The sequence below is a fragment of the Notolepis coatsorum genome, assembly GCF_963971535.1.
Source record: "Notolepis coatsorum genome assembly, chromosome: 13".
Taxonomy (NCBI): domain Eukaryota; kingdom Metazoa; phylum Chordata; class Actinopteri; order Aulopiformes; family Paralepididae; genus Notolepis; species Notolepis coatsorum.
The window spans coordinates 86,559,273-86,573,244 of NC_140177.1; the positions used below are offsets into that span (position 1 = coordinate 86,559,273).

The following is a 13,972-nucleotide window of genomic DNA, read 5'->3' on the forward strand; positions in this document are numbered from 1 at the left end:
AAGAAAGAATGCATACACTGTATTTCTGCAACAATTACCAATGTGTTTTACACAAATGGCTCAATAAAGGAATCTGAATCTGAATCTGAATTTATTCTAACAAAGTTGCATTCTGTATGTCTCATTCACTCTCTGTCTCTCTCTCTGTAACTCTATATAACCCCTCTCTCTCTCTCTCTCTCTCTCTCTCTCTCTCTCTCTCTCTCTCTCTCTCTCTCTCTCTCTCTCTCTCTCTCTCTCTCTCTCTCTCTCTCTCTCTCTCTCTCTCTTTCTTTCTGTGTAAGTGTGTGTGTGTGTCTTTTCAGCTGATCTTTTCTTGTTTATTTCCTTCCAGTCCCTGGCCGTACACTATTTTCCAGCGTGGTTTTGATCTTGTGATGGGAGAACAACCCTCCGATCGCATTTTCAGGTAAGGGATAACTTCCAACAAAAGGTAGTTTCATCTAATCACATTTTCAGGTAAGGGATAACTTGTAAACTGTCCAATGGAGTTGTTGACCACTAATTGCTGAAATTGGTCCTATAGAGCAGGGGTTCCCAAACGTTTCAGGCCGCGACCCCCAAATAACGGTGTCAGAGAGACGCGGCCCCCACTATTATAGGAGGTAAAAAAAAGAAAATGTATATTATACTTTTTTTTATAATTTTTTTAAATGGAAATGTATGGTTGACACATGCAAACGTTTAAACGCACACACACTAATAAGCATTGGAGGCTTTTAACCAGGGCCGGACTGGGGAAATCATTCAGGCCAGGAAATATATTGCAAAATATAGCCCCAGTCAGGCCACTTTTTAAGCAGTGGGTCTGGGGGTCCCCCACCAGGAAATCTTTTGTTACAAAGACTTCATTTCCTGCATTCTGGTGCAGGAATTTTTTTATTTACCTTTAAATGCCAGTGTTTGTGATGGCATCACAAATTATTGTTAAAAAACTGGCTAATATATGTATGATTAGCAACAACACTGATTTTGATGGATTTTCTGTTTTTTTGTAATGTCAGATTGAAAAAAATACAATCTTTTATTCAACTTCAGCCCTGATCATAACACCACATATTAATTTTATAATTCTAACCCTTTAAATGCCAGTCTGTGTGATGGCATATATTTGCAATATATCAAATGCAAAGTAGATTTTTCTGGGGGGGGGGGGATTATTAGGCTAGCATGTGTCAATGATTAGCAACAACCGTTTTTTGTAAGGGTCCCGCCTCCACCAATCAAGAGAGCAAGAGAGAGAGAGAGAGAGAGAGAGAGAGAGAGAGAGAGAGAGAGAGAGAGAGAGAGAGAGAGAGAGAGAGAGAGAGAGAGAGAGAGAGAGATAGAGAGAGAGAGAGATTTTTATTTTATTTAACCTTTATTTTACCAGATAGTCACTTGAGATCAAACTTGTGTGAGTTGCAGTGATCTCCTGGCTGTTCCCCACCTAGGTTATCTAACTATTGCACTGCTGCAACTAGAAACACTGGCCTGGCCTGCTTCTAAGTTCAGTGGCCTGACTGCATTAAAAAAAATAGTTTTAAATATTTTTTTTATCATCTGGCGATCCCCCCACGGTGGCTCTTTGGGAACTGCTATAGAGGACAGTAGGAGGAAAAGGGTCCCTGAAGCTTGTGTATCACATGGTCTTCCAGCACACGCACAAGAATGCACATGCACACCACGAGCGATGGGGTGATGTAGAAAACCAAAAGAGTGCACTGGAGGAGTGTAAAGATGCCCCTGTGCTTCAATTGTATTTAAGCATTACATCACACGCAGGAGTGGTTTGTGACCAATAAACCATGCCTAGGGGTGGTTGTTAGGCCCGAGGCGCAGCCGAGGGTCGTTAGACCCCCCTAGGCATGGTTTATTGGTCACAAATCACGACTGCACGTGGTGTAAAGCTTTTATACAACTGCCAGATTCATCCAACCTTATTTCTATACAATAAACACACATTAATCGAAGATTTATTGAAAAAACCATCCGCCAGAAAAAGTAGTTCCCACAACTCCATGTGGAAGCAGCTTGAAGTGCATCCAACCAAACTAACACATCCAACTGTGTATTATTGGAATGATTGAGAGAAGTTGCCTCATGTGGAAGCAGCTTGAAGTGCATCCAACCAACTAACACATCCAACTGTGTATTATTGGAATGATTGATTGAAAATTTTATTACCAGATGCAGAATATAAAGTAGGTAAAACAAATTAAAACGTTTTCTTTGCCCTATAGGAAAAAAACGTTTTCTTCGCCCTATTTTTTTATTTATTTCTTTTAGCCTAAACTTAACCAGTTGGAAACCAGGGGTACAGTAATAAAATTAGCAATCAACCAATCAATCAATTCAATAGACCATGCTCACTTAAAACAGCGCTGCTTCTCTCTCAGTCTGACTCCCCCGCTGTTGCAGACAGGAGTGTGTGTGTGTGTGTGTGTGTGTGCGTGTGTGTGTGTATGTGTGTGTGTCACAGTGTGTGTGTGCGTGTGTGTGTATGTGTGTGTGTGTGTGTGTGTGTGTGTATGTGTGTGTGTGTGTTTGTGGGTACGCCAGCGACAGTGTGAGAGAGAACGCTGCAGTCAGTAGAAAGTAGGAAGGAAGAAATTTAAATCAATCAATTAATCTATCAATCAATCCGCGATTTTTCTTTTGTTCTAGATTGAGTCAAGACCCATCAATTACATCATCCAACATTGTTTAAAGGACTAACACATTCCCCTTGACAGAATCGCTTCATATTTAGTCGTTATGGTGCTTTCAACATAACCATTTATTGTCCGCGATCTTGTTTTCTCCCGGAGTGAGCCGGGGAGGGTTATGTGATTTGGTTGTGGGCGTGTCCTGAGCCCAGGACCGTGGATTGTTGCCAATAAAGACGTGTGAATGGCCAATCAGAATCGAGAAATTTGCATGTCGTTGTATAATGGTAAATACGATCTTCCTCTAAATCTAACAAGCTAAGCAAAGGAGGTGGAATTCACCAAAACCGAAAGTGAAACTTAACACGGATGGTATACACATTGCAAAATTATAAAATGTTTGTTGACGCGTATATTTCTCATATTATCAACCGTTGTTTTGCACATAGCAACCATTGTCTCTTCCATTACCATGTACTGTACAAAACAATGGTTGCTATTCTGTGCAAGGCCTCTATTTATGATTATTATTGTTTTTATGTACTACTATAAGTAGCTTATTATTTAAAATGTTGTTTATACACAGCATATCAATGAAACTAGTTCATTTAGTCAAGAGTTCAAGAATAATTTTAATATTACACTTAATAATAATAACACATTACGTTTCATGAGTAAACATACAGATGGAACATATATAATTTACAGTTGGCAGATATCAGAGATAATTCAGCGATAATGACGTTTCATACAGTACAGGCGGATTGTCTCAGTGAAGTTTTTAAACGGAGTTGCTCTCTTGTCCCTTCAAAAGACACAGAGACAACGACGGCAACCACCACCAACAACAACAACAACAACAACAACAACAATGGTTGGATTATGTTGTATAGCAGTGGGTGTCCTTACATGGCTGATGCATAATAGCCCACTCTCAAGGCTGTGAGTGCTTGTCTTTGTGTGGGTAACCCAGAGGAAGTGGGCATAAGGCTTAGCGTCTCCCTGGTGGTCTTTGATTCCTCACTTTTGCCGTTGGCATGTTTTTTCGGCGGGGTTCAAACTGCTTCCGCGCCGCCATCCATCCATTCCAATTGAAATGTCTCACAGTCTGCTTTGAACCTCTCCCTAACTATGTGTGAGGTTCCAAACGTCGCTGCAGAGTGTGAATACCAATGAGTGTTTTCAGGGACAGCCATTCGCTTAACAGGGACAGCCATTAACTAATAAGCACACAGGCAATCGAGGCAATTAGAATTGTACTTGTGTATATATATTTTTTCTTGTAAAAGCATGAATGAGACTTAATTGTGATTGAGGAGAAACCGATGAATGCCCAGGAGAGACATCAAAACTGGGGGGGAAAGACGTATGAGACTGAGGAAAATGCAAATTATACAGTTTTACAGTAATTATACAGTTTTAACGTATTATTATATAATATAATAATATAATATAATAATATAATAATATAATATAATAATACTGGTAGCGTCGAACCGTCCGACTACATGCCAGCTGGACCAGCTACCCTTCCCACTCCTCCAGACTATAGCACCGGACATCATCCCATTCCTAACTGCAACCATCAACTCCTCACTCAACTCAGGAGTGGTCCCCACCTCCCTAAAACAAGCCAGAGTCCCGCCCCTCATAAAAAAACCAACCCTGTCTCCCCATTGCTGCACGTATCCGCTGCAAGGCCCTCGACCTACTGTAGCATACCGTGCGGCAAAGGGAACCGCTCCCGCCTACCTCCGGTCAATGGTCTCTAACTACACACCCTCAAGACCCCTACGCTCTGCATCTTATGGTCGCCTCAGACCTACTCCTATCCAAGCTCCGGGAGGGTCATCAAAGAGAAGCCGCCTATTCTCAGTCTTTGCCCCACAATGGTGGAATGAACTACCCACCCCAGTTAGGACAGCCGAATCCCGTCCAATATTTCACCGTCGACTAAAGACGCACTTCTTGAACCATTATCTGAAATAATAATAATAATTTGTATTTTTTTTTTTATCGAACCCTAACTAACCTTACTGTCATGCACTTGTCCTAATAAACTAACCTACAGTACACTGTAACACGCAACACTTTGATGAATATTGTTACTCAGCTGATAGAGTTGTAACCTTCCTGATGACCTGTCGTACAGAACTTGTAAGTCGCTTTGGATAAAAGCGTCAGCTAAATGACTAATGTAATGTAAATGTAATAGACTTGCAGACCCATAATCGCCCGCTAGAATACAATGCAATGCATTACATTACATGGAACGGAGGGAGGGGAAAAAAGGAGTTTGATTCATAGAACACTCAAAGCTGAAGATGAGGCATAATTGGATGGATGTAATTAATAAGTGTCCCCTTTTTTAACAGGGATTTAATCATTCTGTTCTTAAAGTGACTGGTAATGTGTGCCGTCGCTACGATCCAGTGCCCTTTTCCCTATGCTAAATAAGCATTGTATTAAATGCAAATTGAACAATGTGAATGTAAAAATGTGTTAAGTCTGCTGAGAATCGTTAGCTGTTTAATCAACAAGTCCACTATTTTGTGCTACAAGTATCTATGCATAATTCATTAGCACTAATGATGCATTTGACGTTAATCATAGTACACCATTTAGAGTTTTACATTTCCTCTGCAAAAAGCTTTTTAAAGATTGATGATGCTCATTGCTTTGCAAATAAAATAATTGTTTTAAAGTCCGTGTTCCAGACTGTTTATGCAACAGTACCACTGCCGGCCCACTGGGAGGCCTTGTTATGGAATATCGTTTCCTGTGATCATATAGATCATATCATTTCCTACAGAGTCTTTGTTATCAAAGACTGCCTGAATTGCATGGCATTTAGGTACAGAATCCATGCAAAGAGAATAATAAGCTAGAAGGCGTTAGTTCCTATCTACACAGCTAGACGGGGCAGTTATTTACACAGTACAGCCAGTGTGTATTCACAACCACCGCGTCATTACTGCGAGGCAAAGTAAGAAATCTTCACCAGTTTCCTACCCATAAGAAAACACAGCTGCTTCTTCATTTCAGATGCAATAGAAATATACGTGTAACTATTACTTAGTGGAGTGACAGAGATCAGTAAGCTCTGCACGGAAAATAAATTGGGAGCTTCTTGGTGGCAGTAAACACATGATAACTGTCCATTTCTCCTACACATGTCGTAGAAGGAGATTCTCTGTCTCAAGTGGTGCTGTGCAATGAGGAACAGGATGCAACATAAGTACACACTCTATGGCTCTCTATGATTCCTTGAGCACCGCCCGGACTGTGGCTGTTCCTGGTAAATGGACTGCATTTATATAGCGATTTTATCCAAAGCGCTTTACAACTTCACAGCCTCACAGCCTCACATTCACCCAATTACCTCACACATTCACACACACCGACATGAGAGGTAACCATGCAAGGTGCCAACCTGCTCATCGGGAGCAATTGGTGGTTAAATATCTTGCTCAAGGACATTTTGACACGCTGAACCGTGAACCTTCCCAATTACAGTAGGTAGATGATTGCTCTACCTCCCGAGCCACTGTCTCCCCACAGGTGCCCTTCGTTGCCTTTGTAGAAATCTTTATTTATTATTAAAAAAATGTTGGTAACACTTTATAATAACACTCAGTTATAAGACCTTTATAAGGTATGTGTAGATAATTAACTAATCATGAACAAACCATTTATATACATTCGTAAATGATTATTAAATAACTTATAACTATATTTGTATAACATTTACAGATGAGTTCTACATTGTTTATAACTCATTATCAACATTTACTTGATTTGTTCATCATTATATAATGTTGTTTAATGTGTAGTAACACATTTGTAGATGTTTTGAAAATGGATATGAAAAAACGACTATACTGTACCTCCATTTATTTGTTCATGTTCAACAAATGATTTGTTAAGACATTCATAAAACATATATAAACCATTTGCAGATGCTATTGTGTGCCCTAATCTAAAGTGAAGCCTATTCATCATTAACAAATGTCTAATACAGTTATTTATTTGTTTACAGTGACATAATTAGGACTATAGATAAATGGAATTGTATTAACATATAAAATACATGTGCATAACATATAGTGTAACATGGGGGGGCACTAGGACCCAGGAGTACCCTGGCCAGGTTTTGGCAGAGTATGTAGAGGAAGTATCACGCGAGTGAGACTTGACATCTGTCAAGTCAAGTCAAGTCAAGAGTTTTAATTGTCACGGCATACAGGTATACAATGAAATGCGGGTGGTCTTGCCCGCAACGATGTGCAATACAGTGGTACATATAGAATCAAAAAATGAAAAAACAACATTGTGCAGTAAACAGGTAACAGGTAACGTGGAGTGACATCTCGGTATCTGTACATAGTTATTTACAGAGCATATGGGACATGCTAGTTAGCTTTGGTAGTGCAATACACTGTTCCTGTTATTCTAATTTAAAGTGTCCTTTCCTTTGGCCATAAGTGTGCGTGTGTGCGACATGAGTGTGTGCCCGCTCATGTTAAAGTGTTAAGTGGCTGCTCGTGTGTGAGCGTGCACAGTGTGCGTGTCGTGTGTGTGTTCATGTGTGCTTGTGTGTGGATAGTTCAATGTTCTGAGCACTCAATGTTCATTGTTCATGGCTCTGATGGCCTGGGGGAAGAAGCTGAGCCTCAGCCGCTCTGTCCTAGTAGCTGGGGTTCGCAGGCGTCTGCCTGACCTCAGCAGCTGAAACAGGCTGTTATCAAGATTCAAGATTCAAGATTCAATCGTTTTATTTCAAACCACAGTGTTAGTTTGGCTACATTTACCATTGTCCGGCAAAACAACATTTGAAAATAAATGAAATGGGAAAAGAGGAACCCCCCCCCCCCAAAAGTTTAAAAATAAAACAGCCAAAAACTATACACTGTTTGAAAAGGAGATGGAAGAAGCAAAGCTTATATATTTCCATCCCCCATCAATAACTATATACGTCAGCAAGTATGACACGATTACCAATACATATAATACCATACAATTTGCAAATACTTCAACTACACACAACACAATCACACATGCACACACACACACACACACACACACACACACACACACACACTAGACTATACTCTCATGTCACCCTTCAAATCATTCTCATATAATACGTTGGTCTTCCTCCCTGGTGGATTTTGTGAACACCATCATTTTGAATTTCCTCTTTAATATATTTATGGATTGACTGGATTTGATCTCCTCCTCCAGATTATTCCACAAGGTAACTCCACACAGAGAAATACACATAGCCTTCCTGGTTAGTCTTGAAGATTGCTGTTATTGGGGTGGTGAGGGTCTTTCATTATCCTGCAGGCTCTGGATTTGCACCTCTTGTTGTATAGAACCTGCAGGGGGGGTAGTGCAATACCCGTGGTACGCTCGGCTGAGCGCACCACTCTCTGTAGGGCCTTCTTGTCCTGTGCCGTGCTGTTTCCATACCAGGCAGTGATGTTTCCGGTCAGGATGCTCTCTACAGCTCCTGAGTAGAAGGACTGGAGTATCTTCCCCGATACTCTGAACTTCCTTAACTGTCTCAGGTGGTAGAGGCGCTGTTTCGCCTTCTTTACTACTGTGTCCATGTCAGGTCCTCTGAGATGTGGACCCCCAGGTACTTAAAGCTGCTCACCCTGTCCACGGTAGCCCCGTTAATCATCAGTGGTGTGTGTGTCTCCTGCTGTCCTCTCCTATAATCCACGATCAGCTCCTTGGTTTTACCAATGTTCAGGAGCAGGCTGTTGTCCTGGCACCAGCGTTCCAGTACATCAACCTCCTCCCGGTAGGCCTTCTCGTCGTTGTCCGAGATCAGCCCCACCACCACCGTGTCGTCTGCGAACTTCACTATGGAGTTGGAGCTGAACTTGGCCACACAGTCGTGTGTGTAGAGTGAGTACAGCAGGAGGCTCAGAACACAGCCCTGGGGGGACCCGATGCTCAGGGTGATGGTGTTGGAGGTCTGACCCCCCACTCTGACCGCCTGGGGTCTTTCGCTCAGAAAGTCCAGTACCCAGGCGCTCAGGGCGGAGCTCAGACCTAGCTCGATCAGCTTGTCCACCAGTCTGGTGGGGACTATGGTGTTGAACGCTGAGCTGTAGTGAATGAACAACAGTCTCACATAGCCCCCCTTCTGACGGTCAAGGTGCGAGAGGGTGCTGTGCAGTACCTGGGAGACCGCGTCGTCGGTGGACCTGTTTGTCCTGTATGCAAATTGCATAGGGTCCATATCACTGGGGAGGGAGGCACAAATGTGGTCCTTGACCAGCCTCTCGAAACATTTCATGACCATAGAGGTGAGTGCCACCGGTCTGTAGTCATTTGGACATGTTGGGGAGGGTTTCTTCGGTACAGGGATGATGGTGGACATCTTGAAGCAGGCAGGGACCACTGACTCCGCCAGGGATTGATTAAATATGGCGGTGAACACTGGGGCCAGCTGGTTGGCACAGGACTTGAGTATGCGTCCTGTTATGCCATCTGGGCCAGCGGCCTTCCTGGTGTTCACCTGCATAAATGCTCTTCTCACACTGTGTTCCGACAACGAGAGAGCGTCCCCGCCCCCCCGCGGTTGCCCCCCTCCCCCCTCCACAACAGCCGGCGCGCCAGTGACGTCACTAGCCGGAGAGCCGGCAGCGTCACTGTCTACACCAAACCGAGCGTAGAAGATGTTGAGCTTGTCCGCGAGGGAGGCGTCGTCGCTCCCCATTGAGGGGGCGCTGACTTTATAGTCAGTTATTGTCTTCAGTCCCTGCCATAATCCTCTTGTGTCGTTTTGTGCCATTTGTGTCTCCAGTTTGTCAGCGTATGTCCTCTTAGCAAGTTTGACAGCCTTGCGTAGAGTATAGACTGAAGCTTTATACTCCTCCATGTTTCCTGACTCTCTACCCAGGTTGTAGGCGGTGGTACGAGAGTTCAGAGCTGCTCTAATAGTGCTATCCACCCACGGTTTCTGGTTTGGGAAAATCTGCACCGTTTTTCTGGGGACAATACCATCGGCTATTGTTGTAATGTAGCTCACCACTGTGTCTGCGAGCTCGCTGACGTCACTGGCGCTTCCTTTGAACATATCCCAATCCGTGTCTGTAAACACGTCCTGGAGCGTGGCCTCTGATTCGTCGTCCACTTCTTTGTCTCACGTGACACGACGGCGTCACGTGATCTCTGTTGATATGCCGGAAATAGCAAGATGGAGTCGTGGTCGCTCGAGCTTGTGGACCCTGTTAATGGCGGAGCGGCTACTGCCTTGTAGCCGGCTCTGAACGGGGAATAACAGTGGTCGAGTGTGTTTTTCCCTCTGGTGGAGCAGGCGATGTGCTGAAAAAAGGACGGCATCACTTTCTTCAGGTTGGCCTGGTTGAAATCGCCGGCCACTACCATCGCTGCGTCTGGATGTTTGATCTGGTGTCTGTTGAGGTACTCGTGTAGTTCTCCCAGCGCTTTGCCCGTATTCGCGTGTGGGGGGATATATACGGCGGTCATGACGACCGCGGTGAACTCCCTCGGGAGGTGAAACGGACGACACAGGATAGAAAGATGTTCCATGTCCGGAGAACACGAGTTTGAGAGAACCTGCACCCCCTCGGGATTAACCCAGGAATTGTTCGTGAGGAGGCAGACTCCGCCGCCGATGGTCTTTCCCGAGGCAGCGGTACGATCTGCACGTAAGACTGTGAAGGCATCCGAGGGAGATACGCTTTTGTCCGGAGTCGCCGACGTGAGCCATGTCTCCGTGAGACATATGATGTTGATGTCTCTCATCTCCCATTGGAACCGGACCCTCGCCCTTAGGTCATCCATCCTACCCTCCAACGAACGGGCATTCGCCAGAAAGATGGATGGAATTGCTGGGCGGTAAGCAGCTCTTTTTAGTCTCAGTCTGATACCTCCACGTCTCCCTCTGTGTCTCCTCCTGCCGTAGCCTTTGTTCTTTTCCTTGCCGCCATTCTCCCGTCTGATTTCTGCTGGCCATTCTGGGTCAAAAGTGTCTCCAAACTCCTCTTTGAGCCCGGGGTTCAGGTCCATAAGTGTCTGACGGTCGTATGACGTACCCGCCAGTGTTGCTTTAAATAAAAAAGTAGAAAAAACAAACATAATAGCTAAAAGTGTGTACATCGTTGCGGAGCTAAAACCAGAGGCGTCTGACCAGGGTCGCGTCCTCCTGTTGAATGGAAGCACGATACATTAGCAGAGCCAAGTTATTTGTGCTGCCCCACACTTGGTATGAGCAGGCTAAACACCTTTTTTGTTGGTAAATCTATTCCATCATTTCCGACCTACAACTCTTATATGTTGTGTAGACATACTTGATATGGTGGGTGCTAACATTACATTTTAATTATGTGTTTGTTCCTAATGTGTGTTCCTAATTCTGTCACTGTTTGATGTCACAAAGAAGGGTGTATCCGAAAGCTACAACATTTGTAACCGGTGATGAAAAAGTAAACAAATAATTAACTGTATTAGACATGTGTTAATGATGAATAGGCTTCATTTCAGATTAGGGCACACAATAGCATCTGCAAATGATTTATAGATGTTTTATGAATGTCTTAACAAATCATTTGTTAAATATGAAAAGACAAGTCTGGTAATTGCTTTGTGTGTATTCATAAAAATCCACAAATAAACAAACTATTAGACATTTGTTAATGATGAATAGGCTTCACTTTAGATTAGGGCACACAATTGCATCTGCAAATGATGTATAGATGTTTTATGAATGTCTTAACAAATCATTTATTGAACATGAACAAATAAATGGAGGTACAGTATAGTATTTTTTTCATATCCATTTTTCAAAGCATATACAAATGTGTTACTACACATTAAACAACATTATTTAATGATGAACAAATCAAGTACAAACAATGTTGATAATGAGTTATAAATAATGTAGAACTAATTTGTAAATGTTATACAAATATAGTTATAAATGATCTAATAATAATTTACGAATGTATATAAATTAGGGATGTCCGATATTATCGGCCGACCGATATTATCGGCAGATATCGGCAGTAAAATGTGATATCGGAAAATATCGGTATCAAAAAAAAAAACAATAACAATATTTAACTTTTTTTTTTTTACATTTATTTAACCTTTATTTACCCAGGCAAGCAAGTAAGAACCAATTCTTATTTTATTTATTGTCAAAAGTATGCATGTTGGTTTAATTCAACAACAAGAGATATGTAATGTTAATTTTAACTTTTTTAATGATCATATTTTGCACAGATAATGCTTACATTTAGAAAGCCTTTTGAATGCATCCAGTGAAATTATTAGTTACCTGAAATTATTCCGTTTTTTTGGGGCGAAACCCTGAATATATCGGTATCGGTTGATATCGGTATCGGAAATTAAGAGTAGGACAATATCGGAATATCGGTATCGGTAAAAAAACCAATATCGAGCATCCCTAATATAAATGATTTGTTCATGATTAGTTCATTATCTACAAATACCTTATAAAGCTCTTATAACTGAGTGTTATTATAAAGTGTTACCATAAATTGTAATACCCATGCCTGTGCCTGAGTCTTAAATGGTAAATGGCTAAATGGCTGCTTTTTTATATAGCTCACATTTTACCCATTCACACACACATTCACTCACTCATTCACACACCGACGGTGGAGGCAACCATGCAAGGTGCCAACCTGCTCATGGGGAGCAATTAGGGGTTAAGTGTCTTGCTCAAGGACACATCGACATGCTGCCCGGGAGGAGTGGGAATCGAACCGGGAACCTCCGGATTGCCAGACTGCTCTACCTCCGAGCTACTGTCGCCCCGTCTTAAGAATTACCAATACACGTCTTAACACAATTGCCCATGAGCGTTGTTTTAAAACAACACATTATGCACAACTGGAAGGAGGCCTTGCAGATCAGGCAGGCGGAGAATGATGCTCCGGTAGTGACACAGGGCGTACAGTATGTGGCTTTGTAGGTTCAAGTCAAGCCCATGACCCTTGTGTGCACAGAGCATCCCTTCATGTGTTCTTCTCTCCCGTCACAGGTTCACCTACACCCTGGGAGAAGGGATGTTCATGTGTTCGTCTCTCCCGTCACAGGTTCACCTACACCCTGGGAGAAGGGATGTGGCTGCCGCTGAGCAAGAGCTTTGTTATCCCCCCTGCCGAGCTGGCCATCAACCCCTCCGCCAAGTGTAAGACTGACATGACTGTCATGGAGGACGCTGTGGACGTACGGTGAGGAACCGCGCTTCTTCCTTTAAAACATGTATTCGTGTTTCCATCGGAAGAAAAGGAAAATGAGACAATATATTTTACATTTATACCAACATAGATACCTATAATTTATAAACAATAATAATCATAATAAAATACAAAACGTACAATAATACAAAAAAGAAAATAGAGGGAGGTTTGTGTCACTCAGTGAGATGAGGGTCTAAAGAATAAAACAATATGAATGATTATTCTTCCTGATTCTACTTTGACATCATCATGTCATTGTACATGAAGGCAACCTCAATGATCTATCGATATTTAAATAAAGGTTTGAATGAATGATGATGATGATGATGATGATGATGATGATGATGATGATGATGATGATGATGATGATGATGATGATGATACCAATTAAAGACTAGGAATACATTTCAAAAGGTTGTGAAACCCAAGGTAGGTTTTCCTGACCACTGCACTGAAGTGAAATAGTCTTGTAAGTTATGTGCTTACAAGTATTAAGAGTTTCTTGTAACTTCTACGGCAGAGTATTGAGTTGTGTAACCTGCTGTGGCTCAGATAGCTGACGGAAAAATGGTTTGAAATAGTACCTCATTTAGGCTACGTTTAGACGAGCGTTTTGTGAACAGAAACCGCAAAAGTAGTCTTGCGGTTTCACTTTTAATTTTGCGTTTAGACGAGCGTTTTGGGGTGGAATTCTCTGTGCAGACGAGGCTGTAACGACGGAGCACCGCTGTCACACGATTGGCGCATATGTCACATGACGTGCTGTGAAGACCCGCCCTACTCTGCCTCTGATTCGCAGACTGTGGATGGGAAATGTGATTGGACCAAAGCAGAGTCACTCACAGACAGTGGGTCCACTCACGCCGCGGGACAGATTCTTGTGTATTTAACCCTTTCACTGCCACACGACAGCCGGTTGTGTGATAGTAAAGGGTTAACCTTCTGTCGTGTGGCAGTGAAAGGGTTAAAAGTACTGCTATAACGCTACGTTCAGAACACAGAACGGCGCGGGCCAGTCGAGGCACCTGCTGGCCCTGTAATTGGAATGAGTACACTTTAAATCCTTTAACGAGGATCCATTGGAGGGCAAGT

General features: G+C 42.7%; 1 protein-coding gene across 1 annotated transcript in view; it reads left to right on the plus strand.

Moving 5' to 3' along the window:
• Nucleotides 1-13,972, plus strand: part of astn1 (astrotactin 1) — a gene marked incomplete at both ends in the record, with an annotated part of 1,409,859 nt that overhangs the window by 548,247 nt on the left and 847,640 nt on the right. The window contains 2 exons of the mRNA XM_084327731.1: nucleotides 335-409; nucleotides 12,734-12,871. Coding sequence (XP_084183857.1) covers nucleotides 335-409; nucleotides 12,734-12,871 — 213 coding nt within the window. The remainder of the gene's footprint in view (nucleotides 1-334; nucleotides 410-12,733; nucleotides 12,872-13,972) is intronic.